This window comes from Sapajus apella, unplaced genomic scaffold (assembly GCF_009761245.1).
Source record: "Sapajus apella isolate SASKATOON/1434 unplaced genomic scaffold, GSC_monkey_1.0 scaffold93, whole genome shotgun sequence".
NCBI lineage: Eukaryota > Metazoa > Chordata > Mammalia > Primates > Cebidae > Sapajus > Sapajus apella.
Window position 1 is genome coordinate 2,713,506 of NW_022437033.1, and position 21,563 is coordinate 2,735,068.

The following is a 21,563-nucleotide window of genomic DNA, read 5'->3' on the forward strand; positions in this document are numbered from 1 at the left end:
TTATATTCGCTTGGGTATATGCCCAATGAGAAGATTGCTGGATTGAATGGTATTTCTGTCATTCTGTCTTTGATCATGTACTTTGCAGGGACATAGATAGAGCTGGAGGCAATCGTTCTTAGCAAACTATAGCAGGAACAGTAAACCAAACACAGCATGTTCTCACCTATAATTGGGCGCCAAAAACTGAGAACATATGGACACACAGAGAGGAAAAAGCGGAGGGACACAATGAGGGGACTCTAATGAGGCATGGAAGGTAAAAGAAGGGAGAGGATCAGGAAGACTAACTAATGGATACTAGGCTTAATATCTGGGTAATAAAATAATCTGTATAAATATCCCCCATGACATATGTTTGCCTATGTAACAAACATACTCATTCTGCATATGTGACCCTGAACTTATAATAAAAATTTTAAAAATCTTCATTTTTTATTTAGTTTTGTATATGGTGGGAGAAAAAGGTGTAATTTCATCATGCTGCCTGTGTGCATCCAGGTTTCTCAGTACCATTTATGGAAGAGGCTCTTCTTTCCCCATTGTATGTTCTTGGTACCTTTGTCAAAATCAGTTGACCATAAATAGTTTAGTTTTGTTTGGGGTTTTCTATTTTGTTCCACTCCTGTATCTGTCTGTCTGTCTTTGTAACAGGACCATGCGGCATTCGTTACTGTAGCGTTATAAAGTATGTTTAAGTCAAGGAGTATGATGCCTTTGGCATTGCTTTTTTGCTCAAGACTGTTTTGGCTATGTAGAGTCTCTTTTGCTTCCATAGGAATTGAAGTATTTTTGATGGCAGCAGCAGCCCATCTAGAGTGGCCATTGCCAAGATGCCACAGCAACAGGGAGGTGCAGCCAGGGCTATACACTCCATTAAGCAGACAGGAGCCCTGTTCCCATGGGCCTGGACCTCTTACTTCACAGAGCAGGCAGGAGCTTCTCTGCAGCTCCAGATTTGGGTGTCTCTGTGCTGTTGGGAGCCTGGGAGGGTCTTCTACCCAGCACGCTCAGAGGTGCCTTCTCTCGCTGATGACTTCTCCCCATTGCCAGCAACTGCTCCAGTATCAGAGGTGTGGGTGAGGATGCACACTCCACAGAGCCTGCAGGAACTGGGGACAAGTGGGAGCCCCATCCCTTTCAAGTTGGCTGGGTGAGAGGTTCCTGGGTGCAGCTTCAGCCATTCAAGCCTGACTGCAGACACAGGATTCTCTGTACTCTTGGGGACCTGGGAAGGTCTCCTTACCCCTTACTGGCTCACAAGTGCCTGTTCTTGTTGAATGGCCTCTTCTCACTATGAGAGCCCACTCTGATCTTGGAACAAAGTTGGGGCTGAGCTTGGATGCTATTGCAGCCTGGCTGGGTGAGTGCATGCTTGGGGAGGTGCTGACACTTTAGGACCCGGTGACCTTGTCTCCCTCTGGATTTTGGGTACTGACAAATATAGGAGGGATGCTGAGGCAGCGGGGGAGGGGCAGCACAGTGTTGGTCTGCAGGTGCCAGTTGGAACAAACAGTCTGGGCACCATGAATGGCGGTGGGAGGCAGACAGACTCTGGGTGGAAGAGGGGAGGTTCCCAGGGAAGTCCCACCTTCAGGCTAGGAAAGTCCTGTAGCCTGTGGGCTCCTCTGCCAGTTCTGTCGACCAGAGGGGTAATGCATGGTATATTTTCTTGAGCCCGCCCATGGTTGTCCATGGACAAATCAGCATACAGTTTCTCTCTCTGACGACCATAATAACCCCAGACTTAGCCAGAGCCGAGCATACATCAAGGCAACCAGCTGGAGAGAGGGGCTACCCTCCCTAGGCCCTTCTATCTGCTAAGAGCTACAGACGTTGGGATGACATGCTTGCAGAGAGGAGCCACCCTCTCAAAGGCCTGTTCTCTGCTGGTAGCAGCAGATGTCACGACAATCAGTTGCAGAGAGGTGCTACCCACTCCAGGGTTTCCTCTCTGCTGAGAGCTGAATACTCCTCAGGATGCTTCACTGGCAGGGAGGATCCACACACTCCAGGCCTCCTCTCTGCTAAATGTTGCAGAGATACTAGGATGACCTGACCACAGAGAGGAGCGATTCACTGCAGGTCTTCTCTGAGTTGTTCTAACACTGAATAAAGCTCCTCTTCATCTTGCTCGCCCTCTACTTAGGTGTATACCTCATTCTTCCTGAATACAGGACAAGACCTTGGGCAAACGCGCCGCTAGCCACAGAAGTTTTTAGCCACAAAAGCAATACCCAAAAATTTTAATACATTTCTCTTTCATTCATGTTAAAAACAGCATTGGCACTTTGATAGGGATTACAATAAGACTTTAGATTGCTTTGAGTAATATGGACATTTTCATTGTATTTATGAACATGAAAAAAATTTCCATTGATTTGTGTCTTTTAAAGTTCTTATATCATTGTTTAACAGCTATCCAGGTATTTTACCTCTTTAGTGGAATTTACACCTATTTAATTTTTTTGTTATTATTCTAAATCATATTATTTTATAATATATTTGAGATTATTTGTTACTAATACATAGAAATGTTACTAATTTTTAATGTTGATTTTGTATTCTGAAACATTACTCAATTCATTTACGAATTCTAGTAGATTTCTTCTAAGGACTTTCAGGGTTTTTTTTAATGTAAGATTATGTCATCAGCAAATACAGGAAATTTCACTTTCACCATGGGAGGATAGAGCAAGACCTTCAAAAGATCCTGATAAATTGACCTTTAACTTCCTAGCTTCCAGAACTGTGGGAGAAATATTTTTGTCCTTATAAATTACTCCATCATAGATATTCAGTTGTATCACCACCAAACAGACTAAGGCAGTTCGTGACCAGTATATTAATTATTGTTATTATTATTAATGTTATTATCATTGTGTATCTACAAAGTGAAGTACTATAATCGGTGGCCATAACAAGGAGTAAAAATCTTAGCAGATGAAAAATTTAGACAATTCATTCAACAATTTTCTTAGTTACCTGTTTCTGCACTTGATACTATCCTAGATACTGGGGATCTGATAGATGGAAAAAAGATAAAGTTCCTGCCATAAGGAAACTTGAATTTATTAGCTATAGAACATCTTCACTGCAGATCACTTCAATGAGGAAATCCTAACAACAACTGAAAACGACATTATAGTATGATGAATATAATGAGAAGCCAGAGCACATGGAGGAGGATTTTAAAGGGAAGGGACATGTAACCTGGTTTTGTGAGAACAAAATTATGGAAAGATTCTTGGAGGTGGTAATGTCGGTGCCAAGCCTAGAAAGACTTATTTGTTGATTTTTAAAGATTCTACATAATACCTGTTAACTCTATGAGGTAGGGAAAGTGAAGCATATAGGGGGCTATATTACTTGCCCCAAATCACAAAAGTAGTCACTGATAACAAAGTGCATGCCATTAACTGCAACATTCTTCGCTTCTTCTCCCTCCTATAGTGTTTTTGTAAGCTATGTTTGGGTAAGCTGGAAGTCAAAGGAATGTGGTGTAGGAGAAGTCATTACTCCATGAAAGTCTTAAAACTCTTTACTTTACTGGAGTAGTGAAAAGAACCTTCTAGAAAGATCAAGAAAGAAAATGGAGGGTAATTATGAATATACTAGAAAGCCAGGTGAGAGATTTTCCTATTTGTGAAAGTGTGTTCCCAGTTGGCAGTCATCTATTTTTATATGACTACACAAAATAATGCATTATTGTTAAGGTATCAGTATTAATATATTTTACTGACTCTAATATACAGATCAAAGAACATGGTTATGTTTATAAAGGATATGCATTGCCTGTTTAATCCAGAAATAGCTACATTTAGATTCCCTCTCATGTGTTTCATAATTAATTTAATTACAATTTTAATCATGGATATCAATGCTTAAGTTATCTCTTTTGTAAGCAGATATACATGATATTCTTGTTAGAAATGCCTAGCATACATAGGTAAGTTGAGACTGCAGAAGGGTAATCCAAATGATAAAAATAGAGCTATACATCCAGGAAAAAGATCTAATTCTAGTTTTTATTTTATCCCGTGTGTAGATTTTTGTTTTCCCAGTGTACACAACAGATCTGAACTAGGTTCTCAGTTACATATTGTATTAGTACATTTTATCACCCCCATAAAGATACTACTATAGTCTGGGTAATTTATGAACAACGGAGATTTTATAGACTCACAGTTCTGCATGGCTGGCAAAGCCTCAGAAATTTTATAATTTTATAAAGAATGCAACAGACTTCTGCCTGGACATCCAGGTACTTTGATACATCCTCTAAAATCCATGTTCCCAAACCTCAACTCTTGACTTTTGTGCACCACAAGCCCAACACCAACCATGTGGAAGCCACCCTTTTAGCCACAACTGTTGCTGAAGCAACTGGAATGCAGGTTGCCATGTCCAGACGCTACAGAGAGCAGCAAGGGCCCTGGGCCCAGTGAAAGTATTTTTTTCTCCTAGGCTTCCTTGCCTGTGATGGGAGGGGCTGCAGCCAAGATCTCAGACATGCCCCAAAGACATTTTCCCCATTATCTTCATAATTAACATTTGGCTTCTCATTATTTATGCACATTTCTGCAGTCTGCTAAATTTCTCCACCAAAAATGATGCTTTCTCTTTATCACATCATCAGGCTGCAAATTTTTCAAACTTTTATGCTCTGCTTCCCTTTCAAATGTATGTTCCAATAGCAAACCATCTCTTAGTGAATGCATATAACTGAATGCTTTCAGAAAAATCCAGGTTACATCTTGAATGCTTTGCTGCTTAGAAATTTCCCCCACCAGATATCCTAAATCATCTGTCTCAAGTTCAAATCATCCCATTTATATAACACTCTCAAAATAACAAAATTATATAGGCTGAGAATAGTGGCCACTAGGGATGATGAATTTGAGAGGACAGTTGGGTGTGGTTATCACAGGAAAAGTGCGAGATCCTTGTGTTGATGAAACTCTTCTGTATTATTATTATGGTGGTTGTCCCTTGAATGTAGTCATATGATAAAAGTGAATGTAACTAAACACACACACAGACACACATAAGTGAGCACATGTAAAATTGGTGAAATCTGAAGATGGATTGTATTAATGCCAGTTTATCGGTTGTGATGTTATACTATAGTGTTGCAAGAATTTATCATTGGAGGAAACTCAAAAAAAGAAACAGTGAGGTATCTCTCCATATGATCTCTTCCAATGGCATGCTTACAGGTACATTAAAAGATGTTCAACATCATTAGTCATAAGATAAATGCCTATTAAAACCACTATATTACTTCATACTTGCGAAAAGTTTGAAGGAAAAAGAACCCTAGTACACTGTTGTTGGAAATGTAGATTGGTATAACCATTACATAAAACAGTATGGAGGTTTCTAAAGAAATGAAAATTTAACTGCCATATGATCCACTAATATTTCTTCGGGGTATAAACTCAAAGTAGATAAAAATCACAGACTCATAAAATTGTCGGCATGCTCATGCTCATGCTCATTCCCAATAGCCACGATATTGAAACAACTTAAATGCCCTTCAATGGTTGAATAGATTTTAACATGTGATGTGTGTGTGTGTGTGTGTGTGTGTGTGTGTGTGTGTGTGTTATAGTTCTACAGAGCTAAATGTTACCGAGCCTTAAAAAAAGATCTTGGCATTTGGCACAATATGGATAAACCTGGAGGACATCACACTAAGGTAAATAATCCAGACAGAAACAAAAATTATTTTGATGATCTTATATGTGGACTATATAAATAGCGGGCTAAAATAGACAAGGTAGAGAATAAAGCATTGGGGTTGTGAGAAGAAATGGGGAGATGTAGGTCAAAGGATACAAAATAGCAGATATGTAGGATGAACATGTGTAGATATCTATATGCACGGCGGGACTAAAACTGATGAAATTTTGTCATGAATTTTATTAAATCAGTATATTTTAGCTGCTATTGACACACACTTAGAAACTGAGGAGATATGCTAATCTGCTTTACCATAGTAACCATTTTAGTTTATCTATCCCATAATATCATGTTTTAAACCTCAAATATAGACAATAAAATTTCTTCAAAATAGCAATAAAAAATAGAAATAAAAAAATCTAACACACTTCTATGTACTAACATTGAACATGTGGATGTCAAAATTAAACATGTGATACTATAAGCAGTCACTTGAAAGAAAATGTAATACTAAGGTATAAATTAAAACATGGACCACAAGGTAAGTGCAAATATTAAATATCAAAATATCTTTCAAAAATCTACACAATACAAAATTGTACCCATTTTCAAAGGAAAAACAGATTAGACATACATAGATGCATCTTAAAAACAGGGCTCAGTGAAAGATTAAGTATTGACAATGGATGCATAAATTGAAAACAAATGTCCACAAACCATATGAAACATGTATTAACACTCATACATAGAAAATGATGAACATTAACACATTACAACGATTGCCAATGTAGACAAGAGAAATAAAGCTGGGTCATGGAAGTAAAGGAGAGTGGATGAGTAAATAAACAGGAGCGGGTCTTGAGCAATTAACCCAAGGAATGTACCTCAGCCCTCTACACTTGATGCCGAAACCACTCTACTGTATTTCCTCCAATAAAAACAGTTTTTTTTTCCATGGAAGAATTCCTTTTTTTTTTCTTTTTTTTTTAAATTGCATTTTAGGTTTTGTGGTACATGTGAAGAATGTGCAATCCTTAATCACTGACATTCTATGGAAATACTGGTGTATGGAAGTTTTAATAAAAATAACAACTTTTACTTGTATGATTGTGTTCAAATTCTCTGTAGACTATGCTTTTGTTTATTGCCTGCAGTAGACAATGGCCACTCCCATTGTCCCACATTGGGTAGGCTCCTGCTCCACCTAGAGTTTCTTAACAAAGAAGTGCCCTAGTATTGGGACCATGTCCTGCAAACACCATCATTTTAGTGTGTGTGGTGTGCTGTTTTACTTTCTGTAGGGTGAAGTTCTTGGTCTTTTTGAGGGTGTTCAGTTGCTCAAAGAATTGGGTGACTTAGAAAACACACTACCATGAGGTATATGTCCTGGAGGTGATGATTTCGATGTCTTCATTTTGGAAAGAGTGTCACGGTCACCTACATACAATGAAGCTCTTTTTATGTGCCCTTCTAAATATGTACATGTTCCAAGAAACACCAAAGCCTCTTCTTTGTCTCCTGTGGGATAAAATTTTAAGAAAAAAATTTGTCTCCAGGAATCAGTCCTTCCCCAAGTCCTTATTTAGAATGTCTGCTTCACCTGTGGGTCTGCCCACCAACCCTACAGGACCTCATATCCCTCTCTTTTCGAATGCCTACCTCTCCCCTTCCCTTCTTCCTCACCATCAGAAAACAGGCAGAGAGATACTCAGTCATTAGCTCCTCAAAATTTATTTTATTGTTATTATTCCTTGTCCAATTTGGTTTCTCCACGTGTGGACTAATCCTGCCCACCCTCCTGTGAAGATCCTTCCCATGGGTCGAGGTCTTCATCCTTCTGTGAAGATCCTTCATATGAGTCGAGCTCTTCGTCCTTCTGTGAAGATCCTTCCCATGGGTCGAGGTCTTCGTCCTTCTGTGAAGATCCTTCACATGAGTCGAGGTCTTCGTCCTTCTGTGAAGATCCTTCCCATGGGTCGAGGTCTTCATCCTTGTGTGAAAATCCTTCACATGAGTTGAGGTCTTCGTCCTTCTGTGAAGATCCTTCCAATCGGTCGAGGTCTTTGTCCTTCTGTGAAGATCCTTCCCATGAGTCAAGATCTTCGTCCTTCTGTGAAGATCCTTCCCATGAGTCAAGATCTTCGTCCTTCTGTGAAGATCCTTCCCATGTGTCGAGGTCTTCTTCCTTCTGTGAAGATCCTTCCCATGAGTCAAGATCTTCGTCCTTCTGTGAAGATCCTTCCCATGGGTCGAGGTCTTCTTCCTTCTGTGAAGATCCTTCACATGGGTCGAGGTCTTCTTCCTTCTGTGAAGATCCTTCACATGAGTTGAGGTCTTCGTCCTTCTGTGAAGATCCTTCCCATGAGTTGAGGTCTTCATCCTCTTGTGAATATCCTTCCCATGAGTCGATGTCATCGGCCTCCTGTGAACATCCTTCAGCTGGGTCATCTAGGTCTTCATCCTCTTGTGAATATCCTTCCCATGAGTCTAGGTCTTCGTCCTTCTGTGAAGTTCCTTCACATGGGTCTAGGTCTTTGTCCTCCTCATCTTGGATTGGATTGATGGAGTTGTCTCGGGACTGGTCATTCTCTATTTGATTTGAATTTATTTTCTTACGGTTCCTGTAGTAAAACACTAATATTGTTGGATATTGTGATTTTTTGGTCTTCTTCAAACTTTGTTCAGAGGCTAAAACTCTGTTCAGTGTCTCCAGCGTCTGGTAAGAAAACAGGGAGAGGCCAGGAAGACGTTATTTTTGGTGAATAGGGTAGAGGCCGAATAGCAGTGGTGGCAGGGGGTTGGTTTATGAGAAGAGACGCAGATTGAGAAAGGGGTTTATGCCAGAGAAGAAGAAGGTGGAATCACAGGGTAGGGATCTATGGGGAAGAAGAAGAGGAGCATGGCTAGGGTCATCTGTGTTAGTTCAAACTGCACCATTTTGTAAGCTCTTTGCGATTTTGCAGACCTTGGTCAAAGTGAAACATTCCATGGGCGTTCAGGCTGTGAGAATCATCCTGCCTAACCATCTGAGCACAGGGCAGACAAAGGCTCAACTAAATAAACATGCCCATCACATCTTGGTTGGCAAAGATCTAAGGAACACCACAATGATATTCCACCAGAAAAAGGGCCAAACCACCTGGTCATAAGAACATCTTATCAATATCCTGCTGGGCAGCAAACCATACTGCTCAGATCCCTCCCATCCCTATCCGTAAGTACCCCAGCCTGTAAGCAGTGGTGGGCTCTGGCCTTAAACTGGTCCCTGACTCCCACAGGTGTCTGCAATATACCTGTGTTGCTGTTTGAGCCGCCCCCTCCCTATGTGTTTTTCTTTCACTCTCACCTTCTTTTCAAAACCTAAAATTTTGGTGCCAAAACTCAGAATGGTGATTGGGTTCTAATGAGTAAGTTTTCTCGTGCAACCCAGGAAGCAGCAAGCAGCACAAATTAGACCCGGGCCTACTTCCAGATCCTGAGTGGACTCCCTGTTCCCAGTGCCGTTCCCCCTATTTCTCTCATCTTCTCCAGCACTGGACTAACCTCCAGATATTGATCAACCTTTCCATCTTATGTTTCCTCCCTTCCCCTTTCCAGGCAGCTGCAACAAGGATCACCTCCATTGCCGAACATCACATCCAGCACTGGGCTTCAGTTAGTGGGTGACTCTCCCTCTTCCTCCTTTCTGGATTCCTCTCTATTTCTGCTGGTTCTCCAAAAAGTTTCAGTGCTGTGTGAGACGTCTCCCCGGTCACCAGGTAATCACAGCCTGGCTTCTTAGGGGACACCCTAAGACCACTTGCCACTCTGGCCACCCCAGCCTCCGGGGAACTGTGAATAGCTCCGGGGCTGCCCTGGCTCTCCAGATCTCTTCTCCCAGGATGAATCCAGTACTCACTTCCCTTTGGGGTATTCACTTCTCTCGGGAGCACTCGGTCCCCTCTGGGGTATTCACTTCCTTCCAGGGCACTCACTTTCCTCAGGGGTATCCACTCCCCTTCAGAGCATTCACTCCCCTCTTCCAAAATACAAAACTTCCAAATTGAACATAATCTAAAACAATTCAACTTCCAAATTCAACATAATCTAAAAAACTTTCTCCACAGCAATGGTAAATGATCTGAAGTGTTTTGCTTATCTCAATTCACAGCTCTCTCTCTCTCTCTCTCTCTCTGCCAATCCTGTTCACCTTTTCAAATCTTCCTCCTCCAAGAGAAATCCCCCAAAATGCCCCCTCCTCCAGGCAAGACTTCCTCCTCTGCATTTCAACCTGACCAACAAACCCCTTCCTCAGCCTTCCGCCCACCACCATTCTCTCCACCTTCTCCTTCCGCTCTGGCTCCTCCAACCCCTTGCTGTCACCCTGCATCCCACCTTCCTCTCCACCTCAAACCAGGTCTCATGCCCAAGCTGCTTTCTCTGAAATCCAGTCACATGCCTAGTGTTTATATGTAGGATACTACAATCTAAGACCAACATGTGCAACAGTGTGGGCATTGTTCAACTTCCTACTGGGAATTATGTCCAGAGCAAAAATAAAAAAAAAAAGGAGGCATTTGGATTGGAAGAGGAGAAGGACAACTATCTTCTGTCAAAGACTACATGAGAGTCTATGTAGAAAAGTCAATTTTAAAAAAGGCTTCTACAATCATAGAGGTTAGCAAGATTGACCATCTAACGAAACACTCCTATCACATCTTGCTGGGCAAAGTTCTAAGAAACACCACGACGACATCCCACTAGGAAAAGAGACAAACAGCCTGAACATAAAAACGTCTTAATTATCCTGCCAGGATCATAAAAACACCTTATCAATATCCTGCCTGGTAGCAAGCCATACCGCCCAAACCTTTCCCACCCATACCTGTAAGTACCATAGCCTGTAAGTAGCAGTGCGTTCTGACATTAAGGTGGTCCCGCACTTCCACAGGTGTCTGGAACATACCTGTGTTGCTGTTTGAGCCGCCCCCTCTCTGTGTGTCTGTCTTTCACCCTCACCTTCCCTTCAAATCCTAACAATCTTACCTTGTCACTTTTTTTGTTGTTGGATATACTCTTTATCTTGGTGCTTGAAGTTGGCTGTTTCATGTCTATGGATGTTTGTAGAATGTCTATACTAAGCTCTTCAAGAGTGCATACTTCCACAACTGTATTGAAGCTTGCCAGTAGGTTGTCCCAGAGCTCTTGCCTTCCCTATATATACCCTCCTGGTGACAAGGCAAAGCCACACCCTTGAGCTTTGTTTGATCATACAGGCAGTGTCCCAGCCAATGGCAGTCCTAGGATGGCTTTGACATCACAAAGTACCACCCCTGACAACTTCCTGGGCTTGGGGGGAAAGGATGAAAGGGTTGTAGAGAAAACCAAATGCTGCTGTTGTTTCAACATCCCCTGAAGATGCATCCCAAACTGATCTACCGCCGCTCCTCATTTCTCCATGTTTAATGTTCATGGTTCACGTGGATGTGAGAGGATGATTTCTTCAAGCCCTTCCCCATAGTCATTCCTCTTAAGTGATTCATTTCCTTGTCTTCCAGCACTCATCAGACACTAGTATTTTGGATGTCTCACCTCAAATCCCTCCAAGCTAATGTGACCCATTTAAAAGTTCCCTGTGCTCTTCATTCTTCCCAACACTAACGTTATGTTTCATCATTTTATTAAAGCCATTGTAACGGTGTGAAGAGATATTTCACTTTAGTTGTAATTTGCAATTCCCTAATGATTGGCAAGTCTCTTTATTTTAATGTACTTATTTTCCATTTGTATGCCTTTTACAAAATATCTATTCAGGTTCTTTGCTCACTTCTTAATGGCATTATTTGTTTTCTTGCTATTAAGTTTTTTGAGTTTCATATATATTTTGGGTATTAGCCCCTTATCAGATGTATGGTTTGCAAATATTTCTTCCATTTTGTGGGTTGTTAATTGCCTTTTTTTGCTTCGCAGAAGCATTTTCATTTAATGCCATTCTATTGGTCTACTTTTGTTTTTATTGCTTTTGTTTTCAGGATTATACCCATACAATCTTGCCATGAGCAGTGGGATGGAGCTACTTCCATATGCTTTTTTAGAAGTAGTTTTAGAGTTTCATGTATTCTGTTTAAGTATTCATTTTTTATGGCTGCATAGTATTCTATGGTGTATGTTTGTACTTCGTCTTTTCTTTATCCAGTTTATCATTGATGGGCATTTATGTCGATTTCATGTCTTTGATGTTGTGAAATATGCTGCAGTGAAAATACACGTTCGTGCCTTTATAATTGAGTGAGTTATATTCCTTTGGGTATATCCCCCAAAATAAGATTGCTGGATTGAATGGTATTTCTGCCTTTCTGTCTTTGATCATGCACTTTGCAGGGACACAGATAGAGCTGGAGGCAATCATTCTTAGCAAACTAAAGCAGGAACAGTAAACCAAACACAGCATGTTCTCACCTAAAATTGGGCACCAAAAATTGAGAGCATATGGACACACAGAGGGGAACAAAGCACACTCGAGTCTAATGGGGCATGGAAGGTAAGAGAAGGGAGAGGATCAGGAAAACTAACTAATGGATACTAGGCTTAACTTCTTGGTAATAAAATAATCTGTATAACTAGCCCCATTACACATGTTTACCTATGTAAAAAACATGCACATTCTGCACATACACCCCTCAACTTATAATAAAAGTTTAAAAAATCATCATTTTTTGTTTAATTTTGTATATGGTGAGAGAAAAAGGTGTAATTTCATCATGCTGCCTCTGTGTATCCAGTTTTATCAGTACCATTTATTGAAGAGGCTCTTCTTTCCCCATTGTATGTTCATTGTACCTTAATTGAAATCATTTGACCATAAATAGTTTAGTTTATTTTATGATTTTCTATTTTGTTCCATTTGTCTGTCTCTCTGTTTTTGTTAAAGGACCACGCAGCATTGGTTACTGTAGCTTTATAAAGTATGTTTAAGTCAAGGTGTGTGATGCCTTTGGCATTGCTCTTTTTGCTCAAGAAGATTTTGACTACGTAGAGTCTCTTTTGCTTCTATAGTAATTGAACTATTTTTGATGGCAGCAGCAGCCCATCTGGAGTGACGATTTCCAAGATGCCACAGCAGCAGGGAGATGCAGCCAGGGCTATACACTCCATTAAGCAGTCAGTACCCCTATCTCCATGGGCCTCCTACTTCACAGAGCAGGCAGGAGCTTCACTGCAGCTCCAGATTTGGGTGTCTCTGTGCTATTGGGAGCCTGGGAGGGTCTTTTACTCAGCAGGCTCAGAAGTGCCTTTTCTCCCTGATGGCTTCTCGCCATTGCCAGCAACTGCTCCAGTATCAGAGGTGTGGGTGAGGATGCACACTCCACAGAGCTTGCAGGAGCTGGGGATAAGTGGGAGCCCCACACCATTCGAGTTGTCTGGGTGAGAGGTTCCCAGGTGCAGCTTCAGCCATCCAAGCCTGACTGCAGACACAGGATTCTCTATACTCCTGAGGACCTGGGAAGGTCTCCTTACCCCTCACTGGCTCACAAGGGCCTGTTCTTGTTGCCAGGCCTCTCCTCACTATGAGAGCCCACTCTGATCTTGGAACAAAGTTGGGGCTGAGCTTGGATGCTATTGCAGCCTGGCTGGGTGAGTGCATGCTTGGGGAAGTGCTGACACTTTAGGCCCTGGTGACCTTGTCTCCCTCTGGATTTTGGGTACTGACAAATATAGGAGGGATGCTGAGGCAGTGGCAGGGGGGCAGCACAGTGCTGTCCCACAGGTGCCAGTTGGAACAAACAGTCCAGGCACCATGAATGGTCGTGGGAGGCAGACAGACTCTGGGTGGAAGAGGGGAGGTTCCCAGGGAATTCCCACCTTCAGGCTAGGAAAGTCCTGTAGCCTGTGGGCTCCTCTGCCAGTTCTGTTGATCAGAGGGGTAATGCATGGTGTTTTTTCTTGAGCCCGCCCATGGTTGTCCATGGACAAATCAGTATACAGTTTCTCTCCCTGAAGACCATAATAACCCCAGACTTAGAGCAGAGCATACATCAAGGCAACTGGTTGGAGAGAGGAGCTACCCCCTCTAGGCCCTTCTATCTCCTAAGAGCTGCAGACGTTGGGATGACATGCTTGCAGAGAGGAGCCACACTCTCGAAGGCCTCTTCTCTGCTGGTAGCAGCAGACGTTGGGACAATCAGTTGCAGAGAGGTGCTACATTCTTCAGGGCCTCATCTCTGCTGAGAGCTGAATACTCCTCAGAATGCTTCACTGGCAGAGAGGATCCACACACTCCAGGCCTCCTCTCTGCTGAAAGTTGCAGAGATACCAGGATGACCTGACTACAGAGAGGAGTGATTCACTGCAGGTCTTCTCTGAGTTCTTCTAACACTGAGTAAAGCTCCTCTTCATCTTGCTCAACCTCTACTTAGGTGTATACCTCATTCTTCCTGAACACAGGACAAGACCATGGGCAAAGGCACTGCTAGCCACAGAGGTTTTTAGCAAGAAAAGCAATACCTAAAAAATTTTAATACATTTCTCTTTCATTCATGTTAAAAACACCATTGGCATTTTGATAGGGATTACAGTAAGACTTTAGATTGCTTTGAGTAATACAGACATTTTCATAGTATTTATGAACATGAAAAAATTTCCATTTATTTGAGTCTTTTAAATTTATTTTATCATTGTTTAACAGTTACCCAGGTATTTTACCACTTTAGTGGAATTTACACCTATTTAATTTTTTTGTTGCTACTCTAAATCATATTATTTTATTATATTTTTGAGATTATTTGTTACTAATACATAGAAATATTGCTAATTTTTAATGTTGATTTTGTATTCTGAAACTTTACTCAATTCATTTGTCAATTCTAATAGATTTCTTCTAAAGACTTTCAGGTTTTTTTTTATGTAAGATTATGTTATCAGCAAATACAGAAAATTTCACTTCCACCATGGAAGGATAGAGCAAGACCCTCATCAGATCCTGATAAGTTGACCTTTATCTTCCTAGTCTCCAGAAATATGGGAGAAATATTTTTGTACTTATAAATTACTCATCTTAGATATTTAGTTTTATAACCACAAAACAGACTAAGGCAGCTCATGACCGATATATTGATTATTATAATTACTGTTAATATTATTATCATTGTGTATCTACAAAGTGAAGTACTATAATCGGTGGGCATATAAAAGGAGTAAGAATCTTAGCAGATGAAAAATTTAGACAATTCATTCAACAATTTTCTTAGTTACGTATCTCTATACTTGATACTATCCTAGACACTGGGGATCTGATAGATTGAAAAAAGATAAAGTACCTGCCATAAGGAAACTTGAAATTATTAGCTGCAGAACATCTTCCCTGCAGATCGCTTCAATGAGGAAATCCTAAAAAACAACTGAAAATGACATTATAGTGTGATGAATATAATGAGAAGCCAGAGCACATGGAGGAGGAATTTAAAGGGAAGGGACATGTAACCTGGTTTTGTGAGAACCAAATTACGGAAAGATTCTTGGAGGTGGTAATGTCGGTGCCAAACCTAGAAAGACTTATTTGTTCATTTTTAAAGTTTCAGCATAATACCTGTTAGGTGTCTGAAATTGTTCTAAGTGCTTTACAAATAAGTTATCATTAATTTAATTTAATTATCCTGATAACTCTATGAGGTAGGAAAATGAAGCATATAGGGGGATATGCTACTTGCCCCAGGTCAGAAAAGTAGACACTGATAACAAAGTGCATGCCATTAACTGCAATGTTATTTGCTGCTTCTCCCTCCTATAATGTTTTTGTAAGCTGTGTTGCGGTGAGCTGGAAGTCAAAGGAATGTGGTGTAGGAGAAGTCATTACTCCATGAAAGTCTTAAAACTGTTAACGTTACTGGAGTAATAGAAAGAACCTTGTAGAAATATTAAGAAAGAAAATGGAGGGTAATTATCAATATACGAGAAAGCCAGGTGAGAGATTTTCCTATTTGTGATAGTGTGTTCCCAGTTGGCACTCATCTATTGTTATATGACTACACAAAATGATGTATTATTGTTAAGGTATCATTATTAATATATTTTACTGACTCTAAGATACAGATCAGAGAACATGGTTATGTTTATAAAGGATATGCATTGCCTGTTTAATCCAGAAATAGCTACATTTAGATTCCCTCTCATGTATTTCATAATTAATTTAATTACAATTTTAATCATGGGTATCTATGGTTAAATTAACTCTTTCGTAAGTACCTATACATGATATTCTTGTTAGAAATGCCTAGCATACTAAGGTAAGGTGAGATTGCCAAAGGGTAATCCAAATGATAAAAACAGAGCTATACATCCAGGAGAAAGATCTAATTCTAGTTTTTATATTATCTCATGTGTAGATTTTGTGTTCCCAGTATACACAACTGATCTGAACTAAGTTTTCAGTTAAGTATTTGTATTAGTGCACTTAATCACTCCCGAAAAGATACTACCTTAGCCTGGGTAATTTATAAACAAAGAAGATTTTATTGACTCACAGTTCTGCATGGCTGGCAAAGCCTCAGAAATTTTATAATTTTATAAAGAATGCAGCAGACTTCTGTCTGGACATCCAGGTACTTTGATACATCCACTAAAATCTAGGTGGATGTTCCCAAACCTCAACTCTTGACTTTTGTGCACTACAAGCCCAACACCAACCATATGGAAGCCACCATTTTAGTCACAACTGATGCTGAAGCCACTGGAATGCAGGTTGCCATGTCCAGACGCTACAGAAAGCAGCAGGGGCCCTGGGCCCAGTGAAAGTATTTTTTTCTCCTAGGCTTCCTTGCTTGTGATGGGAGGTGCTGCAGCCAAGATCTCAGACATGCCCCAAAGACATTTTCCCCATTATCTTCATAATTAACATTTGGCTTCTCATTATTTATGCACATTTCTGCAGTCTGCTAAATTTCTCCACCAAAAATGATGCTTTCTCTTTATCACATCATCAGGCTGCAAATTTTTCAAACTTTTATGCTCTGCTTCCCTTTCAAATGTATGTTCCAATAGCAAACCATCTCTTAGTGAATGCATATAACTGAATGCTTTCAGAAAAATCCAGGTTACATCTTGAATGCTTTGCTGCTTAGAAATTTCCCCCACCAGATATCCTAAATCATCTGTCTCAAGTTCAAATCATCCCATTTATATAACACTCTCAAAATAACAAAATTATATAGGCTGAGAATAGTGGTCACTAGGGATGATGAATTTGAGAGGACAGTTGGGTGTGGTTATCACAGGAAAAGTGCGAGATCCTTGTGTTGATGAAACTCTTCTGTATTATTATTATGGTGGTTGTCCCTTGAATGTAGTCATATGATAAAAGTGAATGTAACTAAACACACACACAGACACACATAAGTGAGCACATGTAAAATTGGTGAAATCTGAAGATGGATTGTATTAATGCCAGTTTATCGGTTGTGATGTTATATTATAGTTTTGCAAGAATTTATCACTGGAGGAAACTGAATAAAGAAACAGTGTGGTGTCTCACCATATGATTTCTTCCAATGGCATGCTTACAGATACATTAAAAGATGTTTAACAGAGGAGGATCCAAGATGCCATTTAGGAACAGCTCAGGAATGCAGCTCCAAGTAAAAGCACTGAGGGTGAGTGGATGCCGCATTTTTATTGCCCACAGACTAGGAAATTCCCAGGCAGAGGAGCTCCACAGGTCACCAGCGCAGCTGTTTCGGCCAGCACGGCTGTGCCGGCCGGCGCTGCTGTTTTGACCTGCGTGGCTGCTTTGTCAGCGCACCGGAGCAGTGGTTCACCAGTTCTCCATAACAAAATACAGCGGTCCGGGTACCCTTTTGGCTGGTGATTGGAGCCCCGGGAAGTCACCCATTCGTCTGTTTAAAAAGGGGACTGAGCAGAGAACCAGGACAGTAGATTCCAGGGCAAGAAAAAAAGAAGCACCACAAAACTCAATGCCACTGTTTGAGGCAGCGCAGTGAGTGGCCGCAGGGGAAAACAAACAGACCCCGGCACCTCTTCAACAGGCGACTGGAACACCAACTTTAAAAAGGCTCTGAGGCAGGGAGCCAGGCGATCAGGCTCTGCTGGTCCCACCCCCACAAAAGAACAGCAATCAGAAACTCTGGATTGAGAGTTTCACAGCAAGCGCAGCTGAACCCTGGACGGTCCAGCTCTGTGGGGGTGTGGTGTCTGCCATTACCGAGGCAGCCCACCACGACGGAGGTAGTCGGCCAATGCTGAGGCAGCCCGCCATTGCTGAGGCAGCCCGCCACAGCAGAAAGACTCCGCCTCAACAGAGGCGGGCCACCATCGCCAAAGCAGTTCTAACTACACGCATATAAACAGGACTGCAAGGAAGTACACTCGGCAGCTGGACGGAGCCCACAGCAGCTCAGCAAAGCCTCTACAGGCCAACAGTGACTAGGCTGCCTCCTTGCTGGGCAGGGCAGGGCAGGTCTGAAGGAAAAAAAAAAGAAGGCAGCAGCATAACGGAAACTCATAAATAAAGCCCTAAATGCCTGGGACAGAGCACCTGGGAACAAAAAGCAGTTTATGAGTTCTGCTGCAGCAGACCTAAACGTACCTGCCCAGCAGCTCTGAATGAACAACCACAGAGCTCACAGCTCACCATCTGAGCTCCTATAAAGGAGAGACTGTCTACTCAAGCAGCTCCCTGACCCCTATATATCCAAAGAGCCACCTCATAAAGGAGAGATGAGATTGACACTAGGCGGGTATCCTTCTGGGACAATATAGCAGAAGAAGAAAACTGGTAGCAACCCTTACTGTTCAGCAGCTGCTGCAGGTGAACCCCAGGCAAGCAGGGCCTGGAGTGAACCTCAGCAGACCTACAGCAGAGGGGCCAGACTGTCAGAAGGAAAACCAAGAAACAGAAATAACTTCATCATCAACAAACAGAAAGTCAATCTGATACATTTAAGACCCAATCTGAAAGCCAGCAACTACAAAGTCGACAGGTGGATAAATCCTTAAAGATGGGAAGAAACCAGCACAAAAAGGATGAAAACACCTGAAACCAGAACACCTCTCCTCCTACAAGGGATCACAACTCCTCACCAGCAAGGGAACAAGGTTGGAGGGAGAACGAGTGTGATGAAATGACAGAATCAGACTTCAGAAGGTGGATAGTAAGAAACTTCTGTGAACTTAAAGAACATGTTGTAACCAAATGCAAAGAAACTAAGAACCTTGAAAAAAATTTGACAAAATGCTAACGACAATGGACAAAATAGAAAGGAATATAAGTGAATTGATGGAGCTGAAAAACGCAACACGAGAACTTCGCGAAGCATGCACAAGTATCAACAGCCAAATTGACCAAGCAGAAGAAAGGATATCAGAGGTCGAAGATCAACTCAATGAAATAAAATGGGAAGGCAAGACTGGAGAAAACGGGTAAAAAGGGATGAACAAAATCTCCAAGAAATGTGGGACTATGTGAAAAGACCTAATCTACGTTTGATAGGCGTACCTGAATGCGACGAAGAGAATGAATCCAAGCTGGAAAATACTCTTCAGGATATTATCCAGGAAAACTTCCCCTACCTAGCAAGGCAGGCAAAGATTCAAGTCCAGGAAATACAGAGAACACCGCAAAGATATTCATCAAGAAGAGCAACCCCAAGGCACATAATCATCAGATTCACCAGAGTTGAAATGAAGGAGAAAATATTAAGGGCAGCCAGAGAGAAAGGTCGGGTTACCCACAAAGGGAAGCCCATCAGACTCACAGCAGATCTCTCAGCAGAAACCCTACAAGCCAGAAGAGAGTCGGGGCCAATATTCAACATCCTTAAAGAAAAGAACTTTCAACCCAGAGTCTCCTATCCAGCCAAACTAAGCTTCATAAGTGAAGGAAAAATAAAATCCTTTGTGAACATGCAAGTACTCAGAGATTTTGTCACCACCAGGCCAGCTCTACAAGAGCTCCTGAAAGTGGCTCTACACATATAAAGGGACAACAAGTACCAGCTCAACTAAAGGGCAAAACACTCAGCTAGCACCAAAATGGCAGTATCATATTCGCACATAACAATATTAACCCTAAATGTAAATGGACTAAATGCCCAAATCAAAAGACACAGACTGGCTATTTGGATAAAAAGCCAAAACCCATCGGTGTGCTGTATCCAGGAAACCCATCTCACATGCAAGGATACACAAAGCCTCAAAATAAAGGGATGGAGGAAGATTTACCAAGCAAATGGAGAGCAAAAAAAAGCAGGAGTTGCAATTCTCATCTCTGATAAATTAGACTTTAAAGCAACAAAGATCTTAAGAGACAAAGACGGACTTTACATAATGGTAAAAGGATCAATGCAACAAGAAGAGCTAACGATCCTAAATATATACGCACCCAATACAGGAGCACCCATATACATAAGGCAAGTTCTTAATAACTTACAAAGAGACTTAGACTCCCACACAATAATAGTGGGAGAGTTTAACACCCCATTGTCAATATTAGACAGATCAATCAGAAAGAAAATTAACAAGGATATCCAGGACTTGAACTCAGACCTGGACCAAGCAAACCTAATAGACATTTACAGAACTCTCCACCCCAAATCCACAGAATATACATTCTTCTCAGCACCACATCACACCTACTCTACAATTGACCACATAATTGGGAGTAAATCACTCCTCAGGAAATGCAAAAGAACAGAAATCGTAACAAACAGTCTCTCAGACCACAGTGCAATCAAGTTAGAACTCAGAATTCAAAAACTAACCCAGAACCGCACAGCTTCATGGAAACTGAACAACTTGCTCTTGAATGTTGACTGGATAAACAATGATATGAAGACAGAAATAAAGATATTCTTCGAAACCAATGAGAATGAAGACACAAGATACCAGAATCTCTGGGACACATTTAAAGCAGTCTCTAGAGGAAAATATATAGCAATAAGTGCCCACATGAGAAGCAAGGAGAGATCAAAAATTGACACCCTATCGTCAAAACTGAAAGAGCTAGAGGAGCAAGATCAAAAAAACCTCAAAGTCTAGCAGAAGACAAGAAATAGCTAAGATCAGAGCGGAACTGAAGGAGATAGAGACACAAAAAACCCTTCAAAAAATCAATAAATCCAGGAGCTGGTTTTTTGAAAGGATCAACAAAATAGACCACTAGCCAGATTAATAAAAAAGAAAAGAGAATAAACAAATTGATGCCATAAAAAAAGATAAAGGGGATATCACCACAGATTCCGCAGAAATTCAAACAATCATCAGAGATTATTACAAACAACTCTATGCACACAAACTAATAAACCTGGAAGAAATGGATAAATTCCTGGACACTTGCCTCCTCCCAAGCCTAAACCAGGAAGAAGCTGAAACCCTGAACAGACCCATAACAAGGTCTAAAGTTGAGGCAGCAATTAAGAGCTTACTACCCAAAAAAAGCCCAGGTCCAGATGGGTTCACAGCCGAATTCTACCAGACATACAAAGAGGAGCTGGTACCATTCCTTCTGAAACTATTCCAAACAATACAAAAAGAGGGAATTCTTCCCAAATCATTTTATGAGACCAACATCATCCTGATTCCAAAACCCGGCAAAGACTCAACAAGAAAAGAAAACTTCAGGCCAATATCCATAATGAACATAGATGCAAAAATCTTCAATAAAACACTGACAAGCCGATTGCAACAGCACATCAAAAAGCTTATCCACCATGATCAAGTAGGCTTCATCCCGGGGATGCAAGGCTGGTTCAACATACACAAGTCTATAAACGTAATTCACCACATAAACAGAACCAAAGACAAAAACCACATGATTATCTCAATTGATGCAGAGAAGGCCTTTGACAAAATTCAACAGCCCTTTATGCTAAACACCCTCAATAAGCTAG

The 21,563-nt window shown here is 41.2% G+C and overlaps 1 protein-coding gene across 1 annotated transcript; it reads right to left on the reverse strand.

Annotated features, from left to right (window-relative positions):
- Nucleotides 1-7,465: 7,465 nt before the first annotated feature.
- On the reverse strand, nt 7,466-10,773 carry LOC116535256 (sperm protein associated with the nucleus on the X chromosome N2-like). The gene is made up of 3 exons (XM_032256078.1): nt 10,711-10,773; nt 8,206-8,401; nt 7,466-8,124 (listed from the first exon to the last, which is right to left on the reverse strand). The coding sequence occupies exons 1-3, from the start codon at nt 10,771-10,773 to the stop codon at nt 7,466-7,468; spliced, it is 918 nt and encodes a 305-aa protein (XP_032111969.1).
- Between the last annotated feature and the right edge of the window lie 10,790 nt (nt 10,774-21,563).